The sequence below is a fragment of the Chlamydotis macqueenii genome, chromosome 3, assembly GCF_036417535.1.
Source record: "Chlamydotis macqueenii isolate bChlMac1 chromosome 3, bChlMac1.mat, whole genome shotgun sequence".
In the NCBI taxonomy this organism is placed as follows: Eukaryota; Metazoa; Chordata; class Aves; order Otidiformes; family Otididae; genus Chlamydotis; species Chlamydotis macqueenii.
The window spans coordinates 83,511,549-83,530,983 of record NC_141558.1 but is presented as its reverse complement, the minus strand read 5'-3'; the positions used below and the strand labels follow the sequence as shown (position 1 = coordinate 83,530,983).

Genomic DNA, 19,435 nt, shown 5'->3' with positions numbered 1-19,435 from the left:
TAACCAGAATAGCATGTTAGAGCTAGAGGTCTAGGCTGGTAGTTTCTTTGCATGTATCAGGGATTTTAGATCTGCTTGCAAGACAGTGAAACAGAACCGAAATGTCACAACAATAAAAAGACAATACTAGATCAAACAATAAAATCAAGCATGCCCGTTAGGATACAGCTATTTACACTTATGAAGGCTCTCCTGGTCAGTGAGTCCACGCAGTATTCTCACACAGCGCAGCCTTGTCTAGCAGCTTTCTGTACCTTTATCCAGAGGAGACTCCTTTCCACCCTGCTTGCTGCATTGCACCACTGATTTAGTGAAGACATCATCCTCATAAGGACGCTCTTCTAACTCACCTCTGAAATCCGCTTGCCTTTCTCCTCTGACAATTAGGTTTAAATGTGCTGCAGCAAAGTACTCATCCTTAGCAGTCGTATGGCTTTTTAAGTGATAAACTGCATTAGCAAATTCCTTATTAGATAATCTATCAAATGAGGTCATACATAATTTTAGCAGTCTCATCTTGATTTATAGCATGATGGCAGCAAATTACGCATACACAAACCAGCATGCTAGCTGTCAAAGTCAGGTATTTTCACTCTGCTAAAAAAGCTATTTCCAGGCCAGCCCAGTGGCCTACTGGTAGCGTTCTGTATCACCACGGCTTGCCCTGTTTGCACGACAGCCCTCAAGCTCACCCCTCACCTCTTATTAGGACTGACGAGAGTTCGAGCCGGGAGTCTAAATCCTTGCTTCATTCCTCCTAAGAGTAATCCTTAAGGGTGCTTATTCTGACTGGTTTTCCATGCTTCCCATAATTAGGGGCATAGGCTCACTAAGGGAAATGGGGTCTGCGGGGTGCTGATCTGCTCCCTGCTGCCCTTCTGTGTTCCCAAGGGAATGAAAAGCTAGTTGGAGTGAATCATCAGGCAGCGCTGCGCACGACGGTAGCCGAGTCCCCTTCCCGATCCAGGCTGCTCGGGCTGCGAGAGGCTTGGTCGCCTGCACCCACAGGCACTGCAGGAGGCCGCGCTCCCTCTCCTTGGGCCATTGGCATCGGGAAGCCGTGCCACCTGCCTGGCTACAAGCAGAAGTGACAAAATTCAGGGAATATGGGAGGGAGCTTCAGGAACAAATGCAGTTTCTGAACGGCATTTCACTACCACTGTCGCGCCTCTGCTCGCTGCACCCAGCGCCTAGCCCCCGCGCTGCAAGTAAATTGCTCCTGGGGTCCAGAAGGGCTGTGATTCTCATCCCCCAGCTTCAAAATTCTTCTGCAAACATTGCATCCATGGAGATCTATCTGTAACTACCATAGAGGGGGCTGCAATAAATTCTCTAGTCTTGCCTTGCTCTTCACCTGTTCTCACCTCACATTGGTATTTCTAGGGTTTGATCTGTGTGAAGTGGCAAGAGTACATCTCATCTGCACATCTCTGAGTAAGTTATAGCTCTTCCACTGGACTTAGGGCCAAACCCTGTCCACGAAGGACGAAGCGAGATGGAACAAGATGCGTTCCTCAATATTCCAGGTATCTGCCCCTAAACTGTAAAATAAAAGCTAAATGAAAAACGGAATTAAAATTTCCCCAGGAGATGTAAGATCATAGAGGCCTAATTGTCGCTGCATGAAAACTTCTTGAAATGCTTAATACAAAGGCCTCCACGCTACCTTTGCACGAATATTCCTGGAGTGAAAGCCTGGAAGAAATCAAAGTCATTTATCAAAATGAGTAAGCAAAAGGCATGCTTGCAGTGGATGGCACTGCTGTTTTGCACACCCTATGGTAATTTTGCCTAATCCTACTGAATGAGGTTTTTATGCATACCTATTGTATCCTCAGGTGACAAGCTGTGTGTGACAGACTGCAGCAGGGCTTGGGGAAAGAAATTCATGACCCAGACTAAGAGTGGAGTATAGGACTTCCCTCCGGAGCCCATCAGCCAAAAGAACAATCGCACCTCCTCCCCACGCCGGTACCAACACTGGGCTGGGGTCCCTCTTCTCTCCTCTCCTTTTGCCCCTGCCAGAGGTGGCTGAAGATGCAGCAGAGAGGATGATGAGAAGGGGCTCCTTTTCTTCGGGGCCCAATTTAGGGTGAAAATTGGGTGAGTGATGGAGCACCTGGGTCGTGCCATGGGATGGAGAGGCGTGAGCAGGCAGGGCTGGCGAGCTTGCTGCAGAAGGGGTGAATTGCCCCCATGCACCTGAGTACGAGTGCCAAGGGAGGGTGAGGGACCCTGCAGACACCCCTGCAGACCCAAATAGGGACCCCTGGGTGAGCCTAGGGGCTCGGCGGGGTCATGGGGGCCCTCCAGCAGCCAGCAGCCCTGGGTTGGCCGCTCCTTCTCTAGACCTGCCTCTGCAGAGGTGTTTGCAGCCATTGGCACCGGCGCTGCAGAGCCGGTTGCCTGGCAGCACAAACGCATCCTCTTCCCCATGACAAACATCATCTCCATCCACCCAGACCACCTCCCGTTTCAAATGTCTGCCCAAGCTGGAGAGCTTCACAAGGGAAAACACGGCTCACCAAAATGAGCCAAGCAAGCCCCCTTTCATCGCTTGGGTGACACAGGGACCCTCGCGCTAAGCGGCTGCCCCACAGGTGAATTCATCCAGCACCATAAGCAAAATGCCGTTGCGCTCTGCAATTCAGCCTGGATTAGCACGAAGCAAACAAACCCCCTTAAAGAAACACATGCTAATTAGAGTGCAGGAATATTTTGCTTCCTGTGAAACTGACAGAGAAAAAGGAATTGTGAGGCTCAGCCCAGGGGCTGCCTCCTTGCGTCTGGGTCTTCGGTTCCTGCTGAACACAGGCTAACGTGTTTGATGCATGCTGAATGAAGGCAAAGCGTTGTATCTGAGAGCACAGCCCCAAGTTGCTCCGGGTCTCTGTGGCTTATAAAGGGGGTGCAGCGTATTTATCTGCTCCCAGCTTGGCACTCAGCCTCCGAGCATGCCGCTGCATCCAGCCCCTGTGCTGTAGTAACACAGATGCTGAATATCGCAGCGATCACAGGATTATGAATTTGAGACACATAAAAATTACCAACTTTAGAGATATCCATCTTTCTTTAAAGAAAGCAAGCCATTATGAGTCAGGCACATTACCCGCCAGCAGCCTACTGAAAGAGAGCTGTCGTCTGCAGAGAGGTGGAGGACAGGAGGACGCCTGATGAGTGCAGCAAGCGCGAGGGCACAGGCTGGGGATAGGAGGGAAAGACTAACTACCTGCAACCACAGAGCAGATGTGGTCAGCATGCCATGGTGCCAGCACTGTGCGGGGAGGGCTGTGGTGTACCACAGGGATGTGGCTTTGGGCTGCTCAGGCTCTGGGAGAAGCTGGGTTTGATGGAAGTGCAAAAGCGCCCAGCTGTGCTGAGCTCCACACCATCACAGCTGACCGCTGCACTGGGAGGTAGGGTGGGAATATCTACGCCGAGTTGCAGTTACCTGTAGAGACACAGCATTATGAGACCCTCTCTCCCTGTCTGCAGGAAGGCTGAAATCAGTGTGGCCTATCGGTTGTTTTCTCAGTCTACTTTGAACAGAAGATTCGTCCTAAGGAGGCTCAAGCTCCATGAAAGCAGGCAGACCAGGTGCAGAGGCAGCTCTCTTCTGGCTGTGGCTGCTTGAGATGATGCGGGAATGAGCATCACACCATCAAGGAGCTCCAGCTCCAGCCCCTGCAACATCAGCATCAGCCCTCCCTGCCTACGGTGGTGCCGATGGCTCAAGGGAGCCAAAGCCGGGGCAAAGGGAGAGGGGCAGAGAGCGGCTGCAGGGAGGTGCATGACAGGGGAGCGCAGCACCTTGTCCATTTTCAGGCAAAGAAGGACATCTCTGCTGGGCACAGTGGGCAAGGGTACAGCTGCTGAGGTGGGGAGGAGGGTGAGGAGGAAGGGCTGCTATTTAATTGCCAGCCCCTGTTCTATCAGCAAATATGAAGAACGAGCTGTCGCTGATGTGGAAGGTAGCAGATGGCCTAATTGTGAGATTCTCCCTTGCAAGAGCAAAATGATGTACTGTTTTTAACATCCTTGCCTAGAGCTGAGTGCAAGCTTCAGATACTACCGAGAATACTGTACAGAGGCACTTTGTGCCAGAAATGTGCTCTGGTGATAATCAGGAGAAAACTGTGCTCGAAGTGACATTTAAAAAATAATTATTATGGCCCATTGCTGTTAGTCACAGATCCCAAAAGCTGATCTGGCTAACAGAGCTTTCCAAAGCATCTTCTGCTCGACAGATCATCTGGAAATTATGCTGTCATTGTGTCATCATGCCTCACCTTGTAAGCACCAAGACGCTGTCTATGTACACACACCATTTTTTCCCCTCTTCTTAAGGGGAAAATAATTCTGTCTTCTGTTTTTTCTCATGTTGCTTCAGCTGATTTCAGGCAGATTCTTGTCTCAGCCATTTGCTGGAGAGCACAGGCCTTACTTTCCAAGAAACAGCTATGAAGCATCGCCATCTCATCTCTCCTCGTGCCAAGCCCCAGGCAGCTCCACCACCATGAAGGTCCGAGGCGCCTCGTAACAGCTCAACACTCTGCAAGACTCTGGGCCCGTAGGCAGAGACAGCAGAGCTTGCCTGCGTCACGCTCATATCAGGTGCTTGAAACCTTATATTGAAGGTGCAGGGCTGTTACTGGTGAGCCCTTACGGCAGGTGCATTTTGTCAGCTCCAGCTCTGATCTGACAAGAGGGGAGAGGGCAGTGCCTCACTCAGCCGGGTCAGGTTTTCAGAGAAAACTCTGGCAAGGTCTTAGCGGGGGAGAAAACTTTGACTAACCTGTAAATCTGCTTATTATTACCTATCAGTAAGTACAAAACGCAGGGTGAGGATCAGCTTGAGCTGGAATCAAGTGAATGCCCCGTTTGAGGATAACAGCCCTTTTCTTGTTGTTTTTTGCAGGCCACTGGATGCATTTTTACTCACTTTTGCCTGCTGAATATACCACGTGCTCTCTCTTCCTGTTAGTCCTTTACACATCATCATGTTTGTCGGGGGTTTTTGGTAATGAAAGAGCTTTAATGGGTTATCTGTAAGCTTTGTCTCCAAAATTATTAGGATGTATTATATCTTCTTTAAAATCTACCTTTCCCTTACTGTCCAAGGGACAAGACTCTTACCCATGTAGTAGATAATTATGCTGCAGCAGTCTGTCCTCCTTCCCCTCCTCTTACATTTTTCCCCCCAGTTTGCTCGGAAGTCTCCTTCTAAAAAATCCCACAGCTGTGACACACCAGCCCATCTCCCTCAAATCCTACCAACTTCATTCTCTCTCTGCCTCCGATTATATCTTCCCCTTCAAGGCCCTCCACAGCATTCGTTTGCCTTTGATCTCATTCCTCCCACTCCTCCTGCCTGTACTCCCCCAGTCATCCCTCCTTTCTGCTCATTTTATCTTGTTCTTGGATGGCTCAGTCTTGGGGTTCTTTTCACTCTGACACCTCAATCCATCTTTCATTTTCTATTTGCCAAACATTTTCCCTCTTCTTCTGTCAACTCTACCTTGAATGCCTATCTTTTTCTTCCCTGCTAGCACTAACACCTCACACGTGCTCATGCAGAGTCACCTGAGCAGTTGTCCCATGTGGTTTTCCAGGAGTACATGTTCTTCACACCAGGAATTTGTGGTTCTCCTACAGTGTGCACCCCACAGATACAAACATACAAGGGTCTTTTGAAGAGCAGCAGTTGCTGGTAAGTAATGATTCATTATTAATCCTGTTGCTTATATGATACACTAAACTTACATGATACTCTAAACTTTCTTTAGCTGGATAATAAGACGAATCTTTTCTATGTTGATGTGAAGGCACACTTTGGACGCTCTAGCTAGGTAAATGCATTAAAATGCATGTTATTTAAACTCACAGTGACTTAAACTTCCTATAGGCAGCAAAACTGTTCAAGGAACATAAAGAGGAAGCAGGCTATTAGAAGAGGGTTTAGGTCTCGCTTCGCTGTATTGCCCTGCACTACCACGTCACCACTGGCTGCGTTCAAGTTGCCTTTAACATCTTTACATTCCTGCACATGACAAACAATGGGGACAAGCTCCCATACAGCACAGGAAATATAGCAGCAAGCGTCTCACGTCCATTTTTCAACTGTCATCAAACAGCTTTTATTCATGGCATAGCACAAGTGTCAGCCAACTGGCAAAGGCAGCCAATATTAAAAATGTTGGGGATTATTCGTGTCAACAGACACAAGAGAGCTTTTCTCTGTCAGTGGATCTGCACTAGCAGTGGTATGAAAATGCAGCAGGTTCTCTAGAGTAATCTCAAATCTGAACAACTTCAAAAGGAGGCCAACAGCTGACTGTCACTTCCAAGCACAATTAAAAAATTCATCTAGCACAATTAGATAAAAGCTTGGATAGGTGAGAGGTTTAACCATGTGGATAGATAGAAAAGCTGTACCGAAAGGATGTTACGTAGAAAGACTAAGATGATTTAAAAAAAAAAAAAACAACTCATATTGAAGATGATCTGCAGGTTGTGAGCTGGTGGTGGCTTCTCAAGTTTACATCTGATCACATAATTAGCTGATAAGTCCTTGACCTGTTTGATTGCAAGCATTTACTGCACTGTTTAGAATATGATTTCCGTTGGCCACGTGATCTGTCTTTTATGGAGATGGTGTGACTTAAAAATGCAGAATTCTATCTCCTTTTAAAAGATTTAAAAAAAAAAAATCCCTGTTTATATGTTATTAAATTTGTGAGAATATTAATTAAAAAAATAAGGTGGACAAAAGCAGTAAAATCACTTATCTTAAAAACATCATGTAAAGGTGGAATATGATGGAGGTTTCAGATGTCTCAGGTTAACTATTAAGGGCAATTCCCCGACTGCTTATTTCAGTCCCACTGTATTGGCAGAAATCTATTACATTCTGTCATCTGGCGTTTTTCAGTTGTTGCTTTTAAAACATATGGCCTGCTTCTTTTGCATCTCAAATGATTTTCAACTAGTTTAATTATCTGAACTTGGTCATGTTATGTGGATATAAAATCAGGAGCAATTTAAGTGGAAAATAAAAAAATAAGGCCCATGCAAGTCATCATGAATAAGGTGACCTGATCTGCTCTGACACAGATCTATGTTCCACTTACGCTCTGGAAAACTTTAAATACTATACTTTCATCAAACCTAATTTCTTTACAAATGTGTGATGCAGCAGAAACCCAACCAGCAAAACCCTCAGATGTATCCCATGGCATCTCCATGACAACATATAGATGCACAGTCTGCTACAGACTTCGTTATCGGGAGAGAAACTGCTCCTAGGTTTCTCCCACGTCGAGCTGAAAGGCAGACCGACCAACAGGGTAGCTGGCTGCAGAGGGTGGAGCTGCGATTTAAATGTGGAAACCGCAGCCCATGATTCATGCAAGGTAAACCAGAGGCAGACGGAGCAGCCTTACCGAAGAGGTGAGCCTCACGCTACCGCTTCCCTTGCTGAGGCTGCTTGGCCACCTAAAGGAATGGGCACTGGCAGGCCTCCACTGAGTCTGAGAAGTCACGCGGAGGACCTTTGCAGGGTTCTCAAAGTCTTCCTGAAAGGCTATTAGTGTGACTTACCAGCAGAGTGTGATAAGCACAGAAGGCAATTTGGGTTAATGAGTTATCCTGAGAGGGCTGTTTTTTTTTTTCCTGTGCCTATAGAAGGAAAGGCAGAGCCATCCCGTCCTCTCTCCCCGGTGAAGAACTCTGAACTCTGTGGCATGAGGCTCACTCTCTGCTCCCCAGCAGCACGCAGGACACCAGGGTCAGCAAGCCAGGCCAGTGGCACGTGCAGCCAAGGCTTTTCCCAGATGGATGGTCCATTCCTCACAGGCAAAGGATCAGACTAGGACCAAGAAAAGGAACCAGCCACTCACCACACTTGTGTCTGTGTGTGTGCGTGGTGTTGTCTCCCCTTTCACAGTCCCCCCCGTGTTTACTGCACTGGATTTAATTGCTCCATAAGTTTCATGTTAAATCAAACAACAAATGCTGCCGTGCCATTTACGTGCTTCCCGGAGCAGTTAGGAGCAGGACCTTGGGTCGATGAGCAGTCAGTCCCGTGGGGTCAGGGGAGTGGCTCTTCCCTTTGGGCTCCTCTCCAGAGGGTCTCACCCTGTACAGCTGCAAACGCCCCATGTGCCGGGTCGTGCTGGGTCTGCCTTGGGCACTGGTGGCTGCAGAGCCCCAGCTCCTAGCTGGATGCTGGAGTTTCAGAAGTGTGGTCAGGATGCACCAGCTGGGATAGCTGAAATCCCCCCCCTCCTGGCTTACTTCCTAACCTCTCCTTTCCTCAGCTCCTTCCCCCAGCGCCAGTGCGGTTTACATTGCTCCCATCGAAGGGTGAGCGGCCTCGCCTTCACGGCAGCGGCGGCTGGGCCTGCGCAAGTGGCGGCTCCGGCCCAGCAGCTGAAGTGCTGTAATTTCATACTCCAGCTGACGGTGCAGGAACTTGTTCATCTGCCTGTCCCTGAGCGTCGGCACGGTCCTGGCTGCCGCAGGCACTCTCAGCGCGGTCGGTGGAGCTGAGTTAGGGTTTGCGGCGCTTAGGAAACATTCCTTCTATAAACAGGGCTGTGCGTGTAACCGCCCGAGTAAAGCAAGGTTGGCCTTTTTCTACTTCTCTCTGACTTCTGGACTGGGGAAGTCATCTTCTGCACTCCTGCACCCCTGTAAATAAGACACCTTGGGCACCTTACCTCTGCTCTCTGCTGCTCAGCTTTCCTTTGTGAGAAACTGAGATAACAATATTGACCTTCTTGGTAGAGGACTTTCTCTTTTTTTTTTTTTACAAGACACGCCGTGTAAATGCTGATGGTTAGGTTTTGTTCAGCTATAAAAAGTCCTCAGCTTAACAGTGGGGCACGGTATGGTATCAGCCATAAAAAAAACCCTAACACTGATCTTTGCATTTAGGGATGATCTTTGTTCTGCTTAGTTACTTATAATCTTTGGAGTGGTGTGGCCTGGGTTTGTGATTTGTGGGTTTTTTTGCTGTTCTCTGTGTGTGTGTACGTATTGTGTACATATGATTGACTTTTGCTTCCATTAGGGCCAAAGATCATTTGGTTTAGCTTAACGTACAGATCAATTTGGCATCAGCCAAATGACTGGCCTGTGATCAGCACATTTCCTCTGAAATATAAGGGAAATTAGTTTGCCAACAGACAAGAAACAGAGTAAGAAACCACTGAACCAAAAATGACAAAAAGAAGGACAATAAGCATGAAGAAATAACCTGCCTTTCCTTCAGCATACACTCTGTGAATGTTTTATGCTGATGGCCATTCGTTTGTCTGTTTAGGCTTGTCCATTCATTACAGATAGCCTTTTACTTTACCTTTATAATACATATTTCCCTCTACATAGCCTCTGAATAAGAAAAGGGCAGTTGAAAGCCTTGTCTCCAGCCAGGACAGCATGGTGCAAGGGTGGCAGCATGGAGGAGTGCCCAAGTTCATGGCAGATGGCGTCTGGGCATGAGGGGACCCAGGAGTCTTAGGTAGGTTCCTGTTTAACAGCATTTCCACTACGCATGTTAGGAAGATGCAGACAGACAAAAAGCCATCACAGATAATACTAGCTCAAAGTCAAGATAAGAGCAGGAGCAGCAAAGTCCAGCCCCAAATAGTTCCCCATAGCCTAATACCTCTTGTTCTGAAAAGAAGTGTCTGGAAATGACAAGAGGGTGTACGAAGTGTGGGGAGCCCCTGGTGCTGGGCTGGATGATACTGAAGCCTCAGCGCTCCCGGTACAGTCTCAGGAAGCGGCTGTAGCGGTGGGACAGCATTTAGAACAATGATGATTGAGTTTAGGGTGTTTCAGAAAGGATTTGGTATGTCCTGCAGACTTGGGCTGATGTTCCTGATGGATGCCAGCCACTCGGGTGAGAAGAAAATAATTAACCATTCTTTCGCTTACAGATAAATGAAACAATCAGAGGTAGGCAGTCTCCCTATAAGGCTCTTCAGGAACCCGAATGAAGCAGCAGCATGGTGTGGCTGGGGGCTAATCTACCCATCAAGGTAGAGAGCAACTTGAAGGCAGCGATTTCCTTGCAGGGTAGAAGAAAGACAGAAACCGGACAGACAGCCAAGAAGGCTCAGGTCTATCTTGAAGAACCTCCGGTAGTGTGATCCCAAACAAAAGCCGAGGGGGGGATTTGGGGCACCATGCTTTCAAGCAAGAGACACTTGAAATTGCAGACAAAACTGCTTGCTTCTTGTTTGGCCTTTGTTTTAAAAGTTCAAGGACAAAGGGTTTCATGTGTTCAGTGTTCATCAACAGCACTGATGTAAGGAATTACCCAGCTCCATCAGCTTTCTCATCCCAATGGAACCAACCCAAAATAACTCCCACTCCAAACTGATCGGAGCTGTGTCACTGATATGGGCTGAAAATAATAATGGTCTATGTATTTCTTAAGAAAAAGTTCTTCTTATTTTAAAGACTTTGGTAATAAATACATGCAAGTGTTGAAAGCAGCAAAGAGTTGGATAGGCTATTATTCCCAATCAATTTGATTTTTAAGCATTACTTAAAGAATGCTAATTTTAAATAAGACATTCTTCTGATCATTTCTACAACTAAGGGGATGTAAATTCACATTCGTAATGAATGGGGTTTTTTTAATATTTGATTGCAGTCATCCAAATGATTCTATTTAATATCAAGGACAGAGCTGGTATCTATTTTTTGATAACTGCTTTGCATAGCATACTCCATATGGTTAAAAATTTTGAAGAATGGTTTTAAAAGACACAGCTCTTTGGTAGGACAGTCCTGGTGGCTGGAACAGGCTCCTTTTGCAGACAGAGCACTGGAAGGCCACAGGGCTATAAGTCAGAAACTCCAGGTTCTTTGTATTTTGCCTTAATAATCTTTTATTGCATTGTTCTAACCTCAAGCATCACCTGCTTGAACTTCAAAGAATAAGATATGCTCATTTAACCTGTCTCCTTTCTTTAGCATTTATCTTATCCTGTTGTCAGAGCTGGCAGGTCTTGTTCTGGCTCCCAGTCTTCCTGTCCAGTTGTACCTTCTCCACCTGGAAAACGACCTTCTTCAGCCTTGCAAGGTACATTTGATTGGCTTCCCATCCTCAAGGTGGCGAGTTTAAAACCCCACAATCTTTGGAAAATGAAACAAAAATTTCAGTTCTCAGGACCGTACATGTGAAAATCCTGGGAAAATAATTTTGGAGGGCTTTTGACCAATGCGATTCAGTGGAATAATAATCCTTAGAACAATTTAGCTTTTGTATGGTAATTATATGCACTGAGAGTCAATAAGAATGTGTAAGAGATGCTATTTGTTTCTATGTGTAATATATCAACATGACAGAAGAGGGAAGAAGACAAAAAGCAGATATTGTAGATAAGTTGGTGATAATGGGCTGTTCATAATGGGAATATTTTTGTGTTCCACTCAGTAATATGTAAATATTTCAGTTGAGCAGAGTTTTAGGTCATATACAGTCTTCCTAAGATTTATAAAAAGATCAAGAATCAGATTTGCAGAAAAGCAGCAGAGTTGAGTGTAGTGCAGATGAGAAGCAACACTGTCCTCTGTGACGTCTTCAGGCATCCTGAGATGAAAGGTACAGCTAGCCCGGTGTCACACGGAACTGCAGAGCAACTGCATATTTGGTATCCACTACAGTGCTTTATCACTAATTATTACTGTTCAGATACTATGCTGCCTGCAGTTTGTAGATACTGAAAGAATTTTAAGAGGGACACAGTCAGAATTCCTCTGTATAAGACCAGGAGCCAAATATTTCACCTCTAACAGAGACTTGCTTCATGGCTTCGGACAAAATACCCCCCCTCTCCCTTCATTCTCTCTGTAAATGAGGGCTAGGATTTGTGTCTCATGGGATGCTGTGAGATTAATTTATTCTTGTATGCATAAACTGTTTTGAAGGTGGAAAGGTCCAAGTCTTATTTCACAACAGCCTTGCAGTTACAGTACAAACAGAGCAGACCCCATCTCTCCTCGGAAAGGGACAAACAGCTTGGAACTCGGCAAGTACTCCAGCCAGCTAGAACAAATACAATTTTGCAGTCCATTGATTTCCATTTACAACGCCAAGTTTTATTTGATTTATTTTTTTAATATCTGTGTGCCACAACACCAACTTCCTTTTTTTTTTTTCTTTTTAAAGGAAGTGTCACTGGCACGTGGTCCTTATTAGCCTAGAGATATTCTGGGTAAGTTAAGACAAAGGATCAGCAGGCAAACAAAACAGGGCCATTTAGGACAGCATTGATGATGCAGCCCAAAATTGCTTTCTTCTTCTGTGAGAGAGTTTAGGATTTCTGAGCATACTGGACTACTATATAGCTGCAGGGACTACGTAGGGGAGTCTCACACACATGTAATTAGGGGCAGAGGTAAATGTCTGGATCCTAGGTGTTGTTTAATGACTCTTAACAAGTAATCGTAGCAAATGCACGAGTGTTACTTGGGAAAAATTCTGTCCTCCAGTGTGGCTCTCCCTGCACTCCCCTAGCACTATGCGGTGCCCAGCACAGTACTGCCAGGCCCCAAGCCAGAGTCCTCCTGTTGTTGAAAGGCTGCTGCTGGGAGTGGATCCTGGCGTGGGGTCCTCTCCACGGAGCCTGGGTTTGGGCCATTTCACCAACTGGACGTGCACCCTTCCAGCTTCCCTTTACCCAGTGTATGGGTCACTGTCACTGGCTGTGACCGTGACTAAACAGTGTCTGCTGCTAGTGAATGAGCACAGGAGTCTGAGGCAGACCAGTATGGGTGCCCTTGTCTCACCTAGAGACAAGTGAGAGAAAGTGGGCTGTTGCTGCTGCCACAGGCAGTAGGAGAGGTGGGGATGGCTGCAGAGGGAGGAGGGAGAGAAAGGGAGTACCTACTGTCAAGAGAAGACATGCACTGATACCCCCTAAACTGTTGGAAGAAGCGAAGCTGTTGCTGATAACAGAAATTATGCACAATACCTAGGGGTTGCAAAGAGGATTTGACCCATCAGTGATTAAATATGGGGAAACTTGCATTGTCATCACTTGCACCGACTGGTGTTTATGGGTAAATGGAAGATTGGGCTGTCAAGCTGTCAGCTTCTATGAGCCCTAACTTCCCCCTGAAAGGGAGATGGCCATTTTCCCAGCAACAGCCCCAGCTCTTTCCGTTACAGCCAGTCAAGTCCAATGACATCAAATATTAATCTGGCACAGAACTTGGGCTGTCCGAGTACATTTTATAACCAACAGTATATCAAATCCTTTGGACCCAATGACAATCGCTCCTTTGTTGTCACATCAGTCAGTCACTTTAACCCAGATTCTCAGTCAATTCAAAGGAAAGAAAACGGTGCTTCAGAGAGCTGACTACTGCAAAAGTACCTTAAAACAGAAGGAAGGCGGGGCTGAAACTCATCACAAATGATCCCACAATGACATCAGGAGAACGCACAAGGAGCCTTAGATGACCTCGTGGCAAGAGGCTGCCTGTGTTGTTTTGTGTACAGTTTCTCTGCAGGGGCAGACCTCACATCACCCCAAATCTAGTCTTTGGCCTCACAGTTAGTTCAGAGCCTCCAGCCTGATCTGTTTGTGTAACTGCATTTATATCCCTTTTATAACAACATTTCTGTCTGTATAACAGAAATTTCTAGCACTATGAAAACAGACAAACTTCAGAAATCAGATTTCCCAGGCAGAGTGTGAAAAGGCAGGTCCAAGGCACTGGTGTCTTCCAGTTGTTGTTGCCTGACCACAGCCCCCTGTAATCCGACAGGCAGATGCCACCTTCAGAGGGACTCTGTGTCAGGCAGCTCCTGTCCACGTTTTCTCTAGCATCCAGAACTGGCATGATGCTTTGATCCACCTCAGGTTTTGCCTATTGAATGTTCAAGGAAAAAAAAACAGCTCTTAAGATGGTTAGGAAAGGCGTGAGCATACAAGCATAGCACATTAACAAAACCAGTCCAGTAAACTGGGGAGGGAAATGACAAAAATGAGAAGAATTTTGCTCTTCTCTGCACAAGACTAGAGCCAGTGAGAGAAAATTATAACTTGACCCTAAATTATTCAAAGGAAGCAAAGAAATAAAATCTAGGCTAAAGAGGAATTCTTCCTAATAACTTGAACCAAAAGCCAAAGCACATTAACATATGAGGACTGGAAGATTCAGAGAAATAGCTGGAAGGAAATTGCATGTCTACAGTCTTGGAGGAAAATGTAGGAACTCACTCAATTTAATCATATACCTGGCACGGCACAAGAAAGGGAAAGTTTCTACACTGTATTCACACTGCTTCTGACCTTATCATGTGCAGAACAGATGGCTCAAGGAACAGGTAAGGAATAAAAAGAGACTTTTAAAATGTTCAGAGGGATTCTGCCATGGAGTTTTTTTCAGAAGGTGTTTGAGTTGGCTGGAGTGGCAGAAAGGTTCAGAAGCCCAGTGTAATTTTTCTCATTTGCAGAGTCACCTATTAAGTGGTGCTCAGAGGCACAAGCTACCCCAGCTACGGAGAACAGTGTCTTTTCTTCAAGAGATCAGCATGAGTGCTTTCATGTGTCTCCCCAGGCCGTGGAAAGCTGGTAAGAACCTTTGATATTTCCAAAGTTGAGTACAAGTACTTGATTCTAAGCTGTTTACTTTTTAAAACAAAAAGTCAGCAAATAAAGAAAAAATAGACCTGAACATGTTACTGAAGGATGCGTCAGAGAATTTGTGACGTCATGCAAAAAGCTACTTCTGTGGCAATAGAGTGCAAGATCCAAATGCATCGCTAAAGCTTAAAAGTAATTATTGTCTGGAAGGCTTGAAAATCCTGTGTCTGTTCTAGCAAGTGTTTGAACACACACGTGCATGCAGGCACACACGTGCATGGGCCATCTTAGTTGCTGGTTCCCTTTGAGGCAGCTTCAGCTGCAAGGACAAAGGCAAAATAAACACAGGGATGGGAAGAACCTCTCAGTCCTTGGTATTTTCATTACAGGATTTTGCAGTATAGTAGTCCATGCAGCAGTTATTCTGCAAATGGAGAGCTCTGGTCTAGTGCTGTCAGTCTCACACCCACTGCTCATGAACACCTACATTCCCTTTAAAAATAAAATTGTAAGAGCTCTGAATACAAATGTGCTAAAGTTTTACTATTTAAAGGGATCTTCTGGAGAAACTATGTCAAATACGTAGCTCTTTCTAAAATGCCAGGGGCACCCAGGATTACTTGTTCTGCAAGCACTTTCTGTGGCCAGCCAGTAGATGGATGAAGCCCACATTCCGCATTGGGGCTACCAAGAAGTCTCAACTGCCCACCTCCTGCCATGCCCCGTTTCGCTACTGCTTGGGCAAAAGCACTTCTCAAAGTTGGGAAAGGACTGGAAATTGTGTGGGTTTCCAGCTGGCAACCTTAGCGGTTGCCCCGAGTGATTAAAGCCAGTGACCTGGGGATAAGCAATAGGAGGTGCAGGAGCAGTGATGCTCCAGAAAGGGAGAAGCAGCCGGAGGGAGAGCACTGTCAGTAAATACCACCCAACCTGGCAGCACAGCTTTCTGAAGCTCTGCTAGCTTCAGACAAGTGCAGTTGGGATGCTGAGAGGGTGGTGGAGGTGCAGGGGGAGCGGAGGGAGGGCAGGATGATGGAGGATGGCAGCACAGGCACTATGCTGGGTCTGTAGAGCCCCATTCAGAAGCTCAGGTGCACCCTCGACCATCCCTCTGCTCGATGAATGTTGGCCAGTTTTACTGGGCATTTGCACAGTTCTCAGTTTCCCGAAGAAGTGAGGTGCCATCCACTTAGGCAGTACCGTTACTTAAGGGGGAAAGCAGGGCGTTTGAATAGGAATGACAGCATCAACACCTGATATCCCCTTTGCCAGGCAAGCTGATAGCATGAATGGGATGCTCACCCACTCGCAAGGCATTAAATATTTCTGTTCTGACTTACGCCAGCTCCGAGCAATTGTCAGAAGAACCATTAGCTGCTTACATCAAGACATTAAGCCAAATCCTGGCTCCAGTGAGGTCAGTCATAAAACTCAAATTGATTTCAGTGGCAAAAGAAATTAGTCTCCTAGACAGTGGTCAAGAGGGAGGAGATAGATGGCAGTTTGTTATCGCCTAACAGTGCAAGTTTAAGTTAAATTCACTCAAGTTTTGGGACATATTGAAATTCTGCATGTGAGTGTACAGACAGCCCCGAAGCATGGCAATTATGGCTCTAGGAGACCAAGTGCTGGTAGCTACTGAAAATGATTTCCAAACTTTCCTGGAAATACAGATGACTATTGTAGGTACTGAGGGACATGGACATCCTGGCTCCCACCTGTGTATGACTGACAGCATCTCGCCTATCTCGTATCGCTTAGCACTGATACTCTGTTCATTTAATTACTCAACCAGACAGAAGTATTAAATAGTGTTTCAGAATTCTTTATTATGATACACGCTTTCCAGTAATTACCTCAGTCATTCTCTTGACAGCAGTGGGGGAAAAAAACTTCCCCCCCGGTATTTCCTGCCTGTAAGAGTACACACCTCTTAGAAATGGATTTTGTTCTTTAGCCTTTTTTTTTTTTGTTTCCAGTTGCATTTAGATTGGTCTCAAAAAGATGTGCAGATCTCTAAGAGTGCTCTTCAACGTCCATTTACATTTTCCCCTTGCTTTTAAGGAAATGCATGTGGACTACACTTTTTAAATTTTCTATTTGCTTTTTACTTCTCTGTAATTTCCTATTGTGACTACTTTTAAAATGCATTATTTTCAGACTCCCTCCCTTCTGCACACATATGAAATAATTTACATTTTGCTCTATCCTGCATGTAAATTTTACATTTATCATTAATCTGAACTGTTTCCTCTTAGATTGCAGAAGAAAATCTACAATTCAGAGTCATGTCTGCTGTCCTGTGGTAATTCAGGTCTTGGATTTATTATAATCGCTAACAGTAAATACTGTATCCATTTTCAGAGAATGATCCAATCTGCTTGTATTTCCTGATCTTTCTTCTCATTCCTTTGTTATGATATGCTTTCTGCCTCTTAATTGTTTCCATATGAAATGGCCTCAGTCAAAGCGGTTGCAATGAATAACGTTCGTTTCAAAATGTCAGCATTTTGGTCACAGCAGATAACCACGAGCTGGTTACTCCCTGCATGCAGTAGCACTCCTTAAGGACAAGTAGTAAGTTCTGCAGCCTTGTTAAGAGAAAAACAATAAAGACAAAACATTGCAGACAAAAGGCTGCCCTTTTAGCCAATAATCTTAATCCCATTTTTGATTTCTGCACAGCCGTAAAATTTTCCTTTCTTTCAGTATAGCTGCATAATATCAGGAACTAACTTAGCTTCTCTCCCGTGGACTGCGTTTAAAATGTCTTTTGTCAAATAACTTGGGGGGGTCCCTTTTATGTTTTTGGTACTGAAGCTGCTCTACTGAAGTATAAATCTGGGCCCCTTCATCAAGGCAGAAAGCTCTGCTGGTTCTGCTGCATTTCCACAGCTTGGTACAGGGCTGGATGCACTTAACTGGGAGGTGTGAAGGAGCATCCTGGAAGAGATGGAAGCTAAATATATTCTGCTACAAGATTTCTTCCATTCCTCTCTCCACCCCCAGATCCTAGAGACTACAATGGCTTATGCAGGGTTTTACATAGGCAGCTAATGGTGGAGGGAGGAGAATTCCCACGGATAAAGAGCTTTAGCCCAGTACCAGCACAGCACGCAGCCTGAAATGGTGCTGGGGTGGGTTTTGAGGGAAAGCACTCCCATCATTGCTTCCAAAGAAAGGTCCTAGACATTTATTTTTATGAAAGTATCCCTGGCCATAAGGAGATTCTTCCCTACAGGTTTGATACAGGCACCTGAACAAGGTGGAGAGGGGATGTGATTTCATTTAGCCTCCCTGCATTTAGTGTTTCCTTTCGCTTAGCTTTAAGGGGCTTCCCAGTTTGGGAAGTTTATTTTGTTTCACATCACCCTTTGACACCCAGCTATCTGTATGCATCACATGGCTTGCAAGTCTTAGGTGCTATGGGTACTCCTCCCGAGGCCAGGTGCTTTCCATCCGTTACGAGAGCATTGCCTTATTCGAGTTTAGGGAGCCCAACTCCATAAAAGTACACATGAGCAAACAAGAGTTTCCTCTCATTTGCCCCTGATTTTGTGCTGACATAATTCCACTAATTTCCTTTGCATGAGAACAGAAACAGATCCCCAGTCTCTTGGTAGAAATTATTTTACAGGGCTGTTATCCAAACCAGAAGGCCAGGCAGGAGCCTCCCTCACATGCACAAACTACCACAGCAGAAGTGACATGCAAATGGATTATTTTATTCCCACTCTACATTTTTATGCCCATTTATGTACATTGCCCATTTATTCATGTTGTAGTGGGGATGGGGGCAGAGGAGAACAACAGCTGAGCAGCCCTCCCTCTTCCACAGGTGAAAGCTATCGAGCTGACTGGTTTTATCTCCAGGTACACAAAAGGAAATGAAACCCTTGGAAGGGATGCTGTAAAGTCCTAGGGGAAGAAATTACTATCGGTTGGACAGGTTTGTGAGTGAACTGCGTATTTATGTAGCTCAATAGATTTAATATTAATCACAGATGAAAGGCACAAATTAAACACACTTTGCAAACACGTGCGTTGCCTTCCCATTTACTCGAGAATGGGTCAAGTGAAAATTGCTCCTGGTACAGCCACAGAGAATCAAGGCGGGAGAGCTGAAGGGAGGAACAAATGAAAGCAAACCGAATTGCTTTCAAATGTTTCAAACGAGTGTGCTGCTGGAAGTGCTATAAAAAGATAACACAAAAAAGCCAGTGAAAAACCATGGCTCAAGCTCAATTTTTGCAAGCAATCATAAATCTTAACTTCAGCAGCTTTGTGCTTGTCTGGGGGCACTGGACAAGCGAAAAAAAGTTGACCTCATCATCATGTGAAGTTTCCTATTCCTGTCCTAAGTTATCATTGGTAAAAGCAGGCAGCAAGAATTCCAGTTGTAAACAGTGATGTGCTGCCAATGCTTCAGCAAGGGTAGCCCACATTTTTTCCTCTCTGCAGCTGTAATGCAGCTTGTGCGTAACAGACTCAATGGCTGCAGAGGAGAAGGCCGCAGACCAGCCCTCCCTTCATTTGCTTCTCTGGTGAAACATAAACGCCCTTTCTTAGGTATAACTGAGGAGGGAGATGCTGTTATTGGGCAAGCGGACTTTGAGAGTCATAGGGTCTCGTTGGTGTGCAACTGCTCAGAGAAACAGGAGGAAGAAGCCCATATCCTCTCTTGCACCCACTCCAACCACGCAGCATAAAGACACGTCTGCAGGTCTTGCACCCTCCTGATTCATTCTTGGAGCTCGTGGCCCTCGCCCAAATCATCCTCCTGGGAGAGAGGCAGGACACTTGCTTTTTGAGCGGCTGACCAA

At 45.8% G+C, this 19,435-nt stretch overlaps 1 protein-coding gene across 1 annotated transcript in view; it reads left to right on the top strand.

Moving 5' to 3' along the window:
- LOC147601336 (uncharacterized) overlaps positions 1 to 18,623 on the top strand; it is a 28,924-nt gene extending 10,301 nt beyond the window's left edge. Inside the window, exons 2-6 of the mRNA XM_086744571.1 lie at positions 9,408 to 9,523; positions 10,990 to 11,098; positions 14,483 to 14,600; positions 16,871 to 16,917; positions 18,451 to 18,623. Of these exons, the coding sequence (XP_086600697.1) occupies positions 9,501 to 9,523; positions 10,990 to 11,098; positions 14,483 to 14,600; positions 16,871 to 16,917; positions 18,451 to 18,534 (381 nt within the window). The 5' untranslated portion in view covers positions 9,408 to 9,500 and the 3' untranslated portion in view covers positions 18,535 to 18,623. The remainder of the gene's footprint in view (positions 1 to 9,407; positions 9,524 to 10,989; positions 11,099 to 14,482; positions 14,601 to 16,870; positions 16,918 to 18,450) is intronic.
- Positions 18,624 to 19,435: the final 812 nt, after the last annotated feature.